Source organism: Chelonia mydas, chromosome 7 (assembly GCF_015237465.2).
Source record: "Chelonia mydas isolate rCheMyd1 chromosome 7, rCheMyd1.pri.v2, whole genome shotgun sequence".
NCBI lineage: Eukaryota > Metazoa > Chordata > Testudines > Cheloniidae > Chelonia > Chelonia mydas.
In genome coordinates, this window is record NC_057853.1 from 6,608,760 (window position 1) to 6,623,211 (window position 14,452).

General features: G+C 42.0%; 1 protein-coding gene across 50 annotated transcripts in view; it reads right to left on the reverse strand.

Annotated features, from left to right (window-relative positions):
• The window catches only part of MAGI1 (membrane associated guanylate kinase, WW and PDZ domain containing 1), a 477,139-nt gene that overhangs the window by 220,060 nt on the left and 242,627 nt on the right, over positions 1-14,452 (reverse strand). For all 50 annotated transcript variants that reach the window (XM_043550820.1, XM_043550815.1, XM_037903487.2 and 47 more), the window contains exon 2: positions 5,522-5,638. In XM_043550820.1, coding sequence (XP_043406755.1) covers positions 5,522-5,638 — 117 coding nt within the window. The remainder of the gene's footprint in view (positions 1-5,521; positions 5,639-14,452) is intronic.

A 14,452-nucleotide genomic window follows, 5' to 3' on the forward strand; every position in this document is an offset into this window, starting at 1 on the left:
TACTATGCCTAGGGAATGACGAGTGTGGTTATTTATCTGAGTGAGTGAAGAGAGCATCCTACCTCGAGTATCTTAAGGTGCTGCCTTCTCAGAAGTGAAGAAACCCCCCCCCCCCCCCACAACACCTCAGAGCTGTCATACTATACAGCAATGAGGTGTATAAAAATAAACGATTGGCATTACGAACGAACCTTGGGTTCAGCTGACATGAGAACAGTCTCGGTCTCTAAACTGCATTTTTTTTTATAAGGTTGGTGTAGAGTAAGTGAAGTGTCATGTCTCCTGCATCCTGTCTGGCCCTAGCCTTCGATGATTAAGTTGGGCCCAGGATCTTTAGAAAGCTAATCTTGCACGTTTGGGTGTACCAGTAATATCAAAGTCCTCAGATCTCATGAGATTTGAATTCAGAGGCCCAAGGCTCATAGGAAGGCTTATCACATCTGCTGTTCACTATGACCTTAGCAGAAGATAGAGGCTGGTATAGGTAGACAGAAATTGCAGGCAGGGGTCTTGTGAGAGAGAAGCTTGTAACGCCTGAGGCAGGGAAGGAAGGGAAGGAGCAGAGTCTTTGTTATAAGGGTTGACCACAAATCTGGCATAGCTTCAGGAAGGGTCATGGCTACCTGGCCCTTACCATCAGCTCCTGAGGTAACATGCAGTCGTGCATTTACAGATTTCTGTTTAAAAGCCCAGTTGGCACCCTGGATATTTTATTAAGCATTAAAAATAAAAATAACTGTATGGGCTCTGTGTGTGTTTGTTTGCTTTTATACATTGCACGGTAAATTTGAGTTTATTTCACTATTTCAAGGTCCGGTTTCTTTACAAAGTAGCCCCTGTGCTCAGTGGGTCATTTGCAAAGCCATCCGATCTCTGAATTCTGGCTTCGCTCTTTACGTGCGATTGTTATTTCACGTTCCAAAAAATGCAACGAGAGCTGCACCTCTCCACTCCTCTGTCGCTGTGTCTTTATGAGGAAAAGAGGTGTGGTCTTACCCGGAGTTAGCTAACTCGTGGTACATTCCTTGGGAAGACGAGACATAATGTAGTTTTCACAAGAGTAGCAGATGGAATTAAAGACTAGTCTTCCCCACAGGATTTAGCTCAACTTGCTAACTTATGTGGAAACTACAAACTGCCTTGTCTTGACTAGGGTTTTACCTCTAATTAATTGACTCGACTTACTCTGATTATTTGTATTAGCGTAGCCCCAAGGAGCCGCAGTGATGGACCAGGACCCCACTGTACCAGGCGCTGTATACACACAGAACAGGCAGACAGTTCCTGCCCCCAAAGAACTGACAATCTAAGTAGAAAACAAGAGACAACAGATGGATACAGGCAGATGGGGAAGTACAACGAAACAATGAGACCATACCGGTCAGCAGGATAGGCAATGCTCATAACACCACCCCTTTTCTCCTACTGAAGACAAAGCCTTTCATTTAGTTTTGTTGGGTGGTTTGTCACCCGAAAAGTCGGCAGCAGTTTTACGAGCTGCTGTTTGACAAGCAACGTGGTAAATAAAAGCCCTTCATTTTTCCTTTAGAGCGTAACTTGCAGCCTAAGCCAGCTGAACTACAAGGGTTTGATATTAACCTCCTAGAACTTAGGGGGAAAAAGCCAGTTTATACCTCCTTCTCCATCGTACATTAATTAACCATCACTTCATTTAGTCCTGATATCAGCAACAAGCAGCAGCAAGCTGTACAAGCATGCTCAGTCTGAGTGACCTTGTGTGCTTGTGGCATGTTTACCAGATAATCAGCAGGGAATTCCATTTTCAAAATACAAGACTTCATAATCCATTTGCACTAGAGATTGGTCCAGAGCTCTGGATTTACTGGTCACATGTACCAAGGAATAAAAGTATATGAGTATGCAACTAGATTAATCTCTAGACCTGTAAAAGCATCCCAAACCACCATGCCTAGAGCGGGTTCATTGAAATTCACACATGTACATGTTAAACGTCATATCGAAAAGCTGTGACTGATCTCCTTTCCACAGCACACAGAGGAAAAATAAAATGTTACCCAATGGATAGCTCTGCAAGGACAGGGGTACGTAATAAATAACCTCCCCTTTGCAGATTTTTCTACTTGTTACATAATTGGAACATGATTACAGATGTTCTTATTAACACCAGAAGAAAACATCTCTCTCCTTGTTATTTTTAAAAGGCAGAAATCACTCTGCCCCTTCCCTCCCTGCTACCCCAATTCTAAATCAAAGCATGGCAAGTTTAAATTCGAGCAGTTTAACTCACAGTCAAGTTCAATAAATCTGAGAAACAAATCAACAGAAAGCATTTCCAAACGTAACCTTGGCAACACAGAAAATGCTTCAACAGAACTTCTGCACATTTTCTTTATTTGCGGTGTCTGAAATTGGAATACAAGGCAAAAGAAATACATGGGCAGAAGGATATTAGCATCAGGACTCTGCAGCCACTGAGCTGCAAATTGCAGTCATTCACATTCCAAGAAGGCATCTTGTTCAGTCGTCCTTTAAAACCTGCAGCCAGGCACGATACAAGCATAAAGACTCATCACATTTTGGACGGACAAACTGGAAAAGGGAAGCGTTCAATAGAATCCGTGTTTATTCATTATACCTACGCAAAGCATTTCAAAGAGTACTTCAGTCCCTCCTTTCCACTGATGAAATAAGACTAACGCAGCCATGACACACAGCTATTGTCATGAAAGGAGTCAAAGTGTGTCAAACAGTTGCCACACAATGGTATCCATTACTCCAACCAAGTATTTAATAGACAGCCCTTAAGGAAGAAATGGGCATGTTATCCCAACTACCATTACATGGGAACTGTTGGCAAGGGTTGACTTTTTGATAGCCACTACACTCAATATTTCAGTAAGCCTCTGCAATAGATAAATCAGCTGTTGTTCCTGTAAAAGATAGGTAAGCCTCAAAATGTTTGGCAACTCATTTAAATACTTCAAGATTTAGATGTTTGCTTAAATTTTAACCACGCCCCTTAGGAGAGCTGCTATTACTTTTCCAGTGTGCCCTGAGTGTACTCAGATTGATGGGGAGCATCTTTGGCTCTAATATGGTCCCCGCATGAAGGCAGGAAGTGCAAAGCAGTGACACTTTGGGGGGGGGGGGGGGGGGGGAAGGGGCAGGCATTCCCCAAACTCCAAAAAGGCCAGGTTCAGTTTGAGCTTGGAGCAAAGATTCAGGTAATTTATTACACAGTTCTCCTGAATCTTTAATGGGCAAAAAATACCTTTCTGAACTGAGGGGGAAATAGTTTTCAATTCGGGTGGGTTTTTTAAAAAAAGACTTCACTTTTTTTTTTTTTTAATCCAGCTTGACAATTGCACGAAAAGGGAGGTTTGTTTCTAAAGAGTTTGTCTGTTCCTGTTGCTTATTTCATCCTTCAATTCAGGATGATGTAGTGCCCATCTTTAAAAAAGGGAAGAAGGAGGATCCTGGGAACTACAGGCCAGTCAGCCTCACCTCAGTCCCTGGAAAAATCATGGAGCAGGTCCTCAAGGAATCAATTCTGAAGCACTTAGAGGAGAGGAAAGTGATCAGGAACAGTTAGCATGGATTCACCAAGGGCAAGTCATGCCTGACTAATCTAATTGCCTTCTATGACGAGATAACTGGCTCTGTGGATGAGGGGAAAGCGGTGGACGTGTTGTTCCTTGACTTTAGCAAAGCTTTTGACACGGCCTCCCACAGTATTCTTGCCAGCAAGTTAAAGAAGTATGGGCTGGATGAATGGACTATAAGGTGGATAGAAAGCTGGCTAGATTGTCGGGCTCAACGGGTAGTGATCAATGGCTCCATGTCTACTTGGCAGCCGGTATCAAGTGGAGTGCCCCAAGGGTCGGTCCTCGGGCCGGTTTTGTTGAATATCTTCATAAATGATCTCGAGGATGGTGTGGATTGCACCCTCAGCAAGTTTGCAGATGACACTAAACTGGGAGGAGAGGTAGATACGCTGGAGGGTAGGGATAGGATACAGAGGGCCCTAGACAAATTAGAGGATTGGGCCAAAAGAAATCTGATGAGGTTCAACAAGGACAAGTGCAGAGTCCTGCACTTAGGACAGGTGAACCCCATGCACCGCTACAGACTAGGGACCGAATGGCTCGGCAGCAGTTCTGCAGAAAAGGACCTAGGGGTTACAGTGGACGAGAAGCTGGATATGAGTCAACAGTGTGCCCTTGTTGCCAAGAAGGCCAATGGCATTTTGGGATGTATACGTAGGGGCACTGCCAGCAGATAGAGGGACGTGATCGTTCCCCTCTATTCGACATTGGTGAGGCCTCATGTGGAGTACTGTGTCCAGTTTTGGGCCCTACACTACAAGAAGGATGTGGAAAAATTGGAAAGCGTCCAGCGGAGGGCAACAAAAATGATTAGGGAACTGGAACACATGACTTATGAGGAGAGGCTGAGGGAAATGGGATTGTTTAGTCTGCGGAAGAGAAGAATGAGGGGGGATTTGATAGCTGCTTTCAACTACCTGAAAGGGGGTTCCAAAGAGGATGGATCTAGACCGTTCTCAGTGGTAGCTGCTGACAGAACAAGGAGTAATGGTCTCAAGTTGCAGTGGGGGAGGTTTAGGTTGGATATTAGGAAAAACTTTTTCACTAGGAGGGTGGTGAAACACTGGAATGTGTTACCTAGGGAGGTGGTGGAATCTCCTTCCTTAGATATTTTTAAGGCCAGGCTTGACAAAGCCCTGCCTGGGATGATTTAGTTGGGGATTGGTCCTGCTTTGAGCAGGGGGTTCGACTAGATGACCTCCTGAGGTCCCTTCCAACCCTGATATTCTATGATTCTATGATCCCCCATTAATGGCATCATCCCATTTCTACAGCAGCAAGCAATGATGTCTTAAAAAGGTTTGAAATTGCACAAGTCAAATAAGCATCAAGAGCAAATCAATTTGAAGAAGAAAGATCCTGTTCTTATTCAAAGGTACTGAGCAATACAACAAGTGGAGCGGGGGTGGGGGTGGGGGGAACCAGACTACCCAATGTTAACACAGAACTGTTTCTACATCAGATGTTTGTCCAAGCTTTACGTAAGGCCAACCTGTAAATGCTATATAAATAGCGGCTACGTGATGGAACTCTGACATGCAGCAAGACAAGGTGTGACCGTTCCAGAGCACTAACCAGCAAATCAGAACTCCAGGATGAAGTGGTTTCAGTACCAAACCCGCTCTTTCCCTCGCTCATTCCCCACCATCTCACTTCCTTCCCCGTCAACTGTAAATTTATCTTCAAACCTTTACCCATCGCAATCCATTCTGGAACTACCCATCCACTTTGCACCTGATCTCAGCCAATCCACAGACACTACTTTGCCGGCAAGGAGCCACGCATATCATCTTCCCCGCTGTCACCAACACAAGAGCCCCATAGCTGTAAATCAGATCTCTCCTATAGCAGTGCATAGCACCACTTAAAGTTTACCACCAAAACGATTTAATTTTATCACATGAACTCCACTGTGGGAATTTTTCATTACTTACAAGGCACAGCATGGCGATAAAGGTTATCTCTAATTGTCTGCTGCAGCTCGTGATCTGGAGATCCTTTCTGAAACCTCTGGTTAAGATAATGCCTCAGATCTTTGTTCAGTCTACTTCCTGCAAAGAGAAAACAGCTATTTAAAAAAACAATAACAACCACCCCCAATACATGACCAAAACAAGACACTCCGGGACACACGCTTCTCTCTCTGGGAAGAGGATGAGAGAACCAATGCCACGGGACAGATGTCAAGTCACGATGTTTAATATGTTACTGGAAGGGGCTCAGATACTAGGGTGATGAACAAGGAATAAAAACCTACATAGAACAGAAAAAAAAATCTCTCTCAAAACAAAAAAAAAGTTGATGGGAAGTTCCTAACCAGCTCTATTCCCAGCTACACAGAAAAATGACAAGAAAATCTATTTCTTGCTGGGCACAGCTAAGAGGTGCCCATTCAGGCAGTAGCAGTTAGAGCTGGGCAGGAAATGGCTTTCCAGTCATGGGAAAATGCGTCCCATCCCAAATCCGCATAAAACATTAAAATCTTGAAACTGTTGGCTGACCGATCTTCAAAACAAAAACATTCAGTCCAGGTCAAGCAAAACATTTTGTTTCAATTTAGACTTACGTTTTATTTGACTGTCGTTTAAATTTCTAAAAGAAGAGTCATTTCGAGTCAAAACCCAGAACTTTTCTTTTAGAAAATGGCCCACTGTCCCGTTGCAGTTGGTCAGGGAGAAAAAAACTTGGGAGCTGGTGATTTTATCAAGCAAGCAGAAACAACAGAGGGAACCCCATTGGTCCAAACAGCTGAATGAGCAGGGGGCATAGGAATATCCTATATGCATAATGCCATTCCAGAACGTTTTATAACAGAATTGTTAGTATCAGAATAGTTTTTAAAACTCTAAATAGAATTCTTTCACTAAAACAAAATTTCATGTGATCTTCTCCAAATAACATTGATGGTTTTTAAAAAGGTGGAAGCAGCTGAGATATTACAGCAAGGAAAATTCTGTAGTGTCAGCACACCACATTTATAAAGACTATGAATCAGATATGGCTTTTTTGCCTACACATGACTATAAATCAATACAAGTATAAACTTTCTGGTAATATAGTCATTCACAGACCGGCAGGGACTTAACGTACTGTAGTTAAATCTGATTATGAAACACTTCATTTAGAAACAACCATCTCCTCTACAGTTGTAAGGAGCTCTACTCTATCAGAGAATTGTGGTATTAATAACTCCTCTGGACAGTGAAAAGCAGCCATTGTTATTAATTCTGTTGAGTTCCCACTAATGAGCTTCCAGCAGGACTCTGAATTCGTACCATTTTTTGGTTTTGTTTTTGTTTTAGAACATTTTTATAAGCTGCTTTATCATATACTCATTTGTTTATTTCCATCTCACTGTCAGGAAAGATCAAACATACTCATTGTAGAAGCACCTGAAATAAGCCCAAACTAATGAAGGTTACATTGCATCATTATACTTTCCTTACTTGTTCTGGGAACATCCCTCACTATGGCTCACCACCCAGGTGTCTAACAAAAATAGTTAGAATAGGATGTTAAAAGTGATTTCCTGTGGGATGGCTTACTTGGAGCTGGCTAACTTTTCACTGTGGCAATTCAACCTTCACGAGTGACCTTCTCAATTCTGTGTATGTGACAGTAAGGGATATTTCCTTCTCTTACTTCTAAAGGCAGATTTTGCAGGAGTCAAAGGATGGCATACCCTGAAAGGATGAATCACTGAATTTTTCATCTTTTAATTCAACAGCTAGTCCTTATTTTTCCTTCACATGCCAATGTTAAACAAGGTTATGCATAAGCAAGAAACAAACATCCCAAACATATTTTGCATATAATGTAAGAAAGTATTCCACTGAGAAAATTAACGCTGTGAACTGCATGCATTAAAAAAAAAACAGGTTGTCTTCTGACATGCATTATGTATTCAGTTATTTGTGTCGCAGTAGTCAAGCCTCTGCTAGGACTTCCTAACTATATAACTTATAATGAATGCATGATACCCTTCCTTCTAGAATTGGTCAAAGTTTTGGAATGCTTTTTTACCACAGAAATACCGTTTTTTCCAAATGTTGACTTCTTTGTAATTTCTATTTTATCAAAAATTACACTGAAATGTATTTAAAATTTTCATTTGGAACATATTGTATTCGGTTTCAGAAATAAGCCATTTTCAAAAATGAATTCTTTGAATTTTAAAATTTCACCATGTGACTAAACTGACCAAAAAAGATTTAAAAATGTATTGCAAAAATGAGAAAAAAAATTTTAAAATGGGGGGCGGGGGAGGATTTGCAATTTTTTCCTTCATTTTTTGACTAGCTCTCCATCATGCTATGAATCTCTCAGATTCTTGCTTTTCCTTTCAGGAAGCTGTCACTTAATATACATTTTGAAACTTGAGTTTCTACTCAACTCAAGGGTCTGGGATTTAAAATAGGTTTTCCTAAACTTTGGACTAAACAAAGGAAACTTGGGTTACATGTCATTATGGGTTTTGTTTGGTTACTCGTGTTCTTGTACATCCAGAGTTCCAACGGTTTTCTTTCCAATGCTGTTACACTTTGGAAGCCAAGTTGTTCAGTGAGAAAAACAAACCCAAACAGTGAAACAGAAAATAACTCAGTGGGTGGAATAATATTGCTCATTCTCGTTTGTTCCCAGCAACAATAAATTATTGTGTGCGTGTGTCTGTCTGCGTCCTTACTATGCTGCCATCTATTCACTATAGTGCTTGCTTTTAAACGCATTTTTTTCAATCCTGATTTCCTGTCTCACTCAGTGTTTCTCAAATAGTTATTTAATAGCAGAGTAACTAATAAACATTGATCTTTCAAAAACCGTAAATTTCCTCACATTAGCATTGGATCTATTCCAGTCACAGTCCCAAACTGCTACATAGGAGCAAATAGGTAAAGGATCACCCAGCATCTCTTTCCTTGTATAAAAATATCCATCTACTCCAAACAGCCTCAATGAGAATTTGTGCTATTACGTTGGGGCCAAATCCTGCTCACCTTACTCCCATGAGTAGTTCCAATAAAGCAAAGAGACTAAACTGCAGAAGTGAAATAGCAGGATTCGAGTCTTTGGGAAGAAACTTCAACCATTACCATTCCAGAGCAGAGAGCACCTGTTCCCACCATCCTTTAGACATTCCAAACTCCGAACATGTGATCTATCTCCTGTAGACACTTAAGTAAGTTTTTTAATATTATTTTATGTTCATGCAATGTGGGGTCCAAGTGACATTATAATAGCTTTGCACTTTTATAGTATGAAGATGTTTACTCCCCATTTATTCAACAAGATGGCTATAGATAATCCAGGTCATCAACTGTATTCTGACAGAGCCTAATACCATTTGTACTAGGATAGGTCACGGCCAGGATACAGTTGTCTCTGACCTACATTACGTACCTCACATAAACAGGTTGACATGCTAGTGCATATTCTCAATTTATTTTTAAGCAGGAATGTAAGGACTACTACTGCTGTTTCACAATGGTTAATGGCTCTGAACTAGATAAATCCATATTTCATCTGTATATCACAACACAATTCCACTATTTAGCGAGATTTCTTTTTTAAGAAGCTCTATAGCAAGAGGATTTCCTGAGGTCACACAAAGGCAGTTTCAAAGTAACAGTGCCATGAAGCAAGCGGAGGTTAAAAGGCCTTACTACAGAGATAACAGTGCAATGAAGTCATCTCTCTCTCACAGCCTAATGGCTATATCGAGAGGGAAAGCAAACTTTTAGAAGAAGCAAAGTTTACATTTTGGGTTTGCAGGATAAGGGTATTAGTCAAGTCGGCTTATAATGGGGGGTGGGGGGGAGAGAAGAGAGCCTGGAGGGGCAGGGACCGTTTTTTTTAAATGGGTTTGTACAGCACCTACCAGGATAGGATCTTGATCCATGCGTAGAGTCCCAGGCCATTACCACAACACAAATAATAAATGGAAATCACCATCAACTGATGGTGGGGACTTACTAATAGTGGATTTTGCCTATATTCTAGAGCTAAGGTTGTTTGTGATGCACAAATATTTTGTTAGTATCTGCAGGAATTTATATTCTGCTTCCGTACCTATGAATGCTCATTCTCATGGCAAGCTCCACTAAGCAGCAACCCATCTCAGGACCCAGAATGAGGGCTGAATGCTCCTGACCATATCATCATCAAACGTTCCTAATCCCAGTAGCTGTTAGACAAATGATAATATTTTGTGCTATATCATTTCATTCTACTCCATCCTGGTCTTCCAGCTGCTAACCAAAAGTGATTATAAATAATGGGGCTATAAAAGCCATTCAATAATTAGAACACTCACTGGTCATATGCCAGCAATGACAAAAGAGAGTGATTTATGTAAGTCAAGTATGTCACATCTGCCAGCCCAGAGTTTTGTTACTGATGTGGCTTTAAGGTCATAGCTTAACACTGTTCTAACAGCCATTTGTCATGTAGGACAGAGAGAAAGAGAGAGATGGAGACAAGAGAAATGAAATATACCACTACTGGTTATTTTTAAGCAAAAGAAGAATCAAATAAATCTAACAGTGCCTTTCTACTTTCCTAATTTAGAGTATCCACTGAGGTCAAAGTAAGAGGTGAGTCTGATACACTGGCTCACTTGCTTTCATCATCAGTTTGCAAAAGCCTAAGTAAGATCACATAGCGAAAGACCTGCCACCTGAATGTAGCTTCCTAAAGTCAATATAATTTGTGTTCTGTCAGCCACCCACAAAGTAAAGGCATCATATAAATCCACCATATTTTGGTAAACTGTTTGCTGCTATATTTTATTAGTGCAAGAAAACTTAAACCAGTCTTTTATTTCTTGGATAACTAAAGAAATATTTATCTGAACCCTGCTGAGGGAGTTGGCTTTACATTTAACACAACTTGACAGGGATCTTATTTGATTGCATCCATGTTTGTTTCTTAAAGCGCTAACGTGAGATCTTGGTTGCAATGCACAAACAAAATCCTGCACAAACCCCGGATTGATGGATGTCGTGCTGGAAACAAACCAGTGCACCCATATCATCACCTATCATTGCAGATGTTTGCTTCAGTAGCCATATGGACTAAAGTAAATTGGCAATAGGCCCTGACCTGTGAGTTCATATTGGTTCGCTGTTGGAAATGCCATGAGCCAACTAAGGTCTCGATCCCAAAGGCTCAAACATTCAGGCAGGCTCTGTATGGGCACAGGAGAACTGTAGGACCAGAGCCTACATGCCTCCCTTACTATATATTTTAATACATGTATATCTACAATCAGTTTAATTTAAAATACCTACTTACCTTTCCCTGGGGAAAGTTAACTAATCATACAATTTTTTTCCCAATGCTTACTCTTGTTATTTAAAAAAGATCCACCTCAAAATCCTTGTAGCTCACGATCTCCTATGGCGCATTTGTTACGACTGAAAACTATAATAAGCCACAGAGCTGTAGTACTTAGACGAGCACAAAGTAACAGAATCAACTACCTCTGCAGAAATACAACACAGCTTGGAAGGCATGGTTAAGTCTTCAACAGCACAACAGCTGCTGAATCAGCAGAGAGTACTTCAGCCTCGATCATAATTTTTGACTGGAGAATGAATAACACTTGTTACTTTATTACTAACAGAACTTTTTTATAAATATTATTTTAGGTGTCGTTTGTGAATCTGAAGGAAACCCATTCACTCAAAACTTTTCAACACTGTTCAAAATCAAGAACAGGCAATGGTTGTCTTGGCACAGTATATTTTGGTATCTCTCTTAACCTGTAAGGCACGTATGGGTGAGTGACCCAGCACTAGAATAGTAATTCAGCATTTGCTGCTTCAGAAATACTCCTTAACAGTTCATAAATCCACAGTAAATCCATCATATGCACTTTTACATCACTGCACTGCATTTAGAATGTGTCCCACCTTATACTATGCACATTAAGGATTTGTTCAATATCTAGCCAAAGTTTAAAAAGTCAAGTTAAAAGCACCAGACAACACACACTCTTTCAAGGTAAGGAGTAGAAAAGCACAAATGTTGCCACGGCTGGCTTGACAATCTGAGGGGTCTGGATACACACATTTCTAATCCCAGCTCTTTTCAGAGGCATTCCAGTACGTATGACGAAACAGGTCAGCCAATCGAAAACCCGGGCTTCTCACAGCCAACCTCTGTTTTGATCTCTGGGTGGACCATCCACACTACATTGCTTTCAGAGTTGGAAAAAAACTGCGGCTAGCCTCCCCTGCGCTCCCTAACCTCAGTATTTGGCCATGCCTTTTCATCTGCTAGGGCACGCTGAAGTGTGGGTTCCAACAATACGTGTGATGGGTCTGCTAACAGCAGCCACACTGCAACAAGAAAAGAGAAAATGGAGAAGAGCGAGGATCTGAACGGAAGTAATGGCAGAGGGACTGCAGAAGAGAAATGGGTGGGAGGGTGGAACTAATCAAGACCATAAGGTTTAACTAGGCATTAAGATAGGACATCAGCCACTCGAAGACCACATCAACCAATCCAGGTGGTAGAGCCTAAGAAAATGTGTTAGTTGAGTGCCAGGTGGTCAGGCACTTCATTTGACTAAATCCCCCTTTGCCCCCGTACACAACCCCAAGTTGGGTGTGAGACTAATTCACCTCAGAATTCAGGGGTTACTGGAAGAGCAATCAGGGGCAGCAAGGGGAAGGAGATGAATGAGAGTCTGAGTCCTGTTCTCCCTCCTCCTCAGAGTTATTCTCTGAAAAGAGGAAGGAGTATTTTTCTCCCAGAAGGCTGAGAAGAGGTCCCAGTAAAAAAACAATGGAAGTAGCCAGGGAACCAGGGCGGGGGACGGGGAGAGAGAATGGGAAATGGATGGGACTCTTTATTGGTAACTTCTTGGACGGGGGGGATGGGGACAGAAAGGATCCCCCTCATTTGAGAGGAGGCAGCTGATCCAAGCCATGGACCCCGGATGGAGGACCTCCCCAAAGAAAAGGTAGAGACGTCTGGAATAGATTGATGGTCTCCTACAACTTGCCCTGGGATTCTCCTTCTGAGTTGGAACTGGCACAAACATCCAGTACAGTGCTGCCTCTGGTCCGGTTTCCACTCATCCTGGCTACAAAAAGTTATCATGCCAGGTGGCAAGAGATTTCCACGCAAATTGATCCTACATCACGGGAGTGAGTGAGGTAGAAGAGAAGGGGCGTTTGGGGCCTCCTGTAGCTCCATATAGGCTCTGGAGGTCTGGTGGTGGTGAATAAAGATGGTGCTCCTCCAGAAAAGGTGGCAGCTGCAATTGTCCCAGCAAGAGACAGGAGAACTGAAGTAAGATCTCCTGCCAAGCAAGGGGATGGTGCCTCTGGCCTGGCCATCTCCTACCTGAATGGCATGAATGGAGAGACACCCATACTATGGGCTCATGGCACCTGTACCACAGAAGCAACCTACATTTGTTACACCTTGAGACACTGCTAGGCATAGTGGAGCCAAGTTTTCAGTACTACCCGAGGAGGTTTTCCCTGAGGATAGCTTAAATTATCTGGACATAAAAATCATCATAAGGGTTGCACGGTTAACGATGTCGTTTATTTTAATGGCTTTCAGTGGCACTCAGCTACCTTTTCCTCCCTCACACCAATTCCTGAAAAATGTTGCAGGTTACCTGCATTTGGCACAGTTTCTTTTTCCTTTCTCTCTTTGAAGAATCCACATCAAACCACTTGGGAGGGGCACGCGTGTGAGTGAGTGAGTGACAGACAGAGAGTGTGCTAGGCTTTCAAACCCTGGCTGTAATTGACACAAAAGAGCGAGGTGAGCAGAGGTGAGGAAAAGGGGCCTGCTGGGATTGAAATGAAAATATCTAGGACAAGTCATACTATGGAATCAGAAAGAGCTACATGCACATTACACTGTTCAGGAGACAGCTGTGGGAGACCGAAGAACTATAAGATCCTCTGGAATTGTTTGCAACTTGAATTGGGCTATACCCCTGACAATTACTGTAGAAGATCCTACTGCAATCAGGCCATAGGCCGAAATCAATTTGATGCCAATCAAGCTGCAGCATCAAGTCATGTCCATAGGAACGCCCTACTGGAGACATCCTCAAGTCAAAAGCCTGGCTCAGAAACCCATGCTCCTTCCAGACTTTGAGGAAATTAATATCCAGATCTGAACTTTGAAATGCAGGCTCACTTCTCATTTGAATACATTTTGTCTGGCACACAAAGGCACAGCTGTAGAGGGGATATTTGTTACCGTACAGTCTAACAAGAAAAAGCAATTAGTATGAAATAGTCATTAGTGGCAAGAGTTGCTGATGTTGCGACGCGAGTTTAATAAAAACTCCTACACATCAAAAGTGAGTGCAGAATGAAATCTCTGCAATATCGTAGTCCAGTACGTAGACTCATTCCATGAGAGACTGTGCAGAATTCTAGCTGAGCATTTCACTCTGACCCCATCATTAACCATGCCACCGGTGGACACCTCCTAAAATACATGAACATTTCACCACGAGCCCGTAGCTTCTGATAACACCTTTCCAGAAAAAAAACAGGTTGTATCAGAGCCAGCCATGCACACAGAGCATTTTTCACAGATATCTAATTTGTAATGGTTTTCATGGAGCTCAAGCAAGTTTTCAGCACGAAGCAAACCTGGTGGAGTCATTGTTCTACCTTCTTTGTTTTGATCCAGTTACAGTTTACTTTCCTTGCTTGTCTGGAAAAGAGATTGTTCTCCAGACAGGGTCTGGAAGGCAAGAGATGCAAAAGGGAAAAAAATTAGGCTGAAAAAAAAAAATAGCTTTAGTCTTTGAGTTAACACGAACGACCTGTTTGTGAGAATTAGCTACACACGCCTGTGCGTCTCCTGACAGAAGTTACCGTATG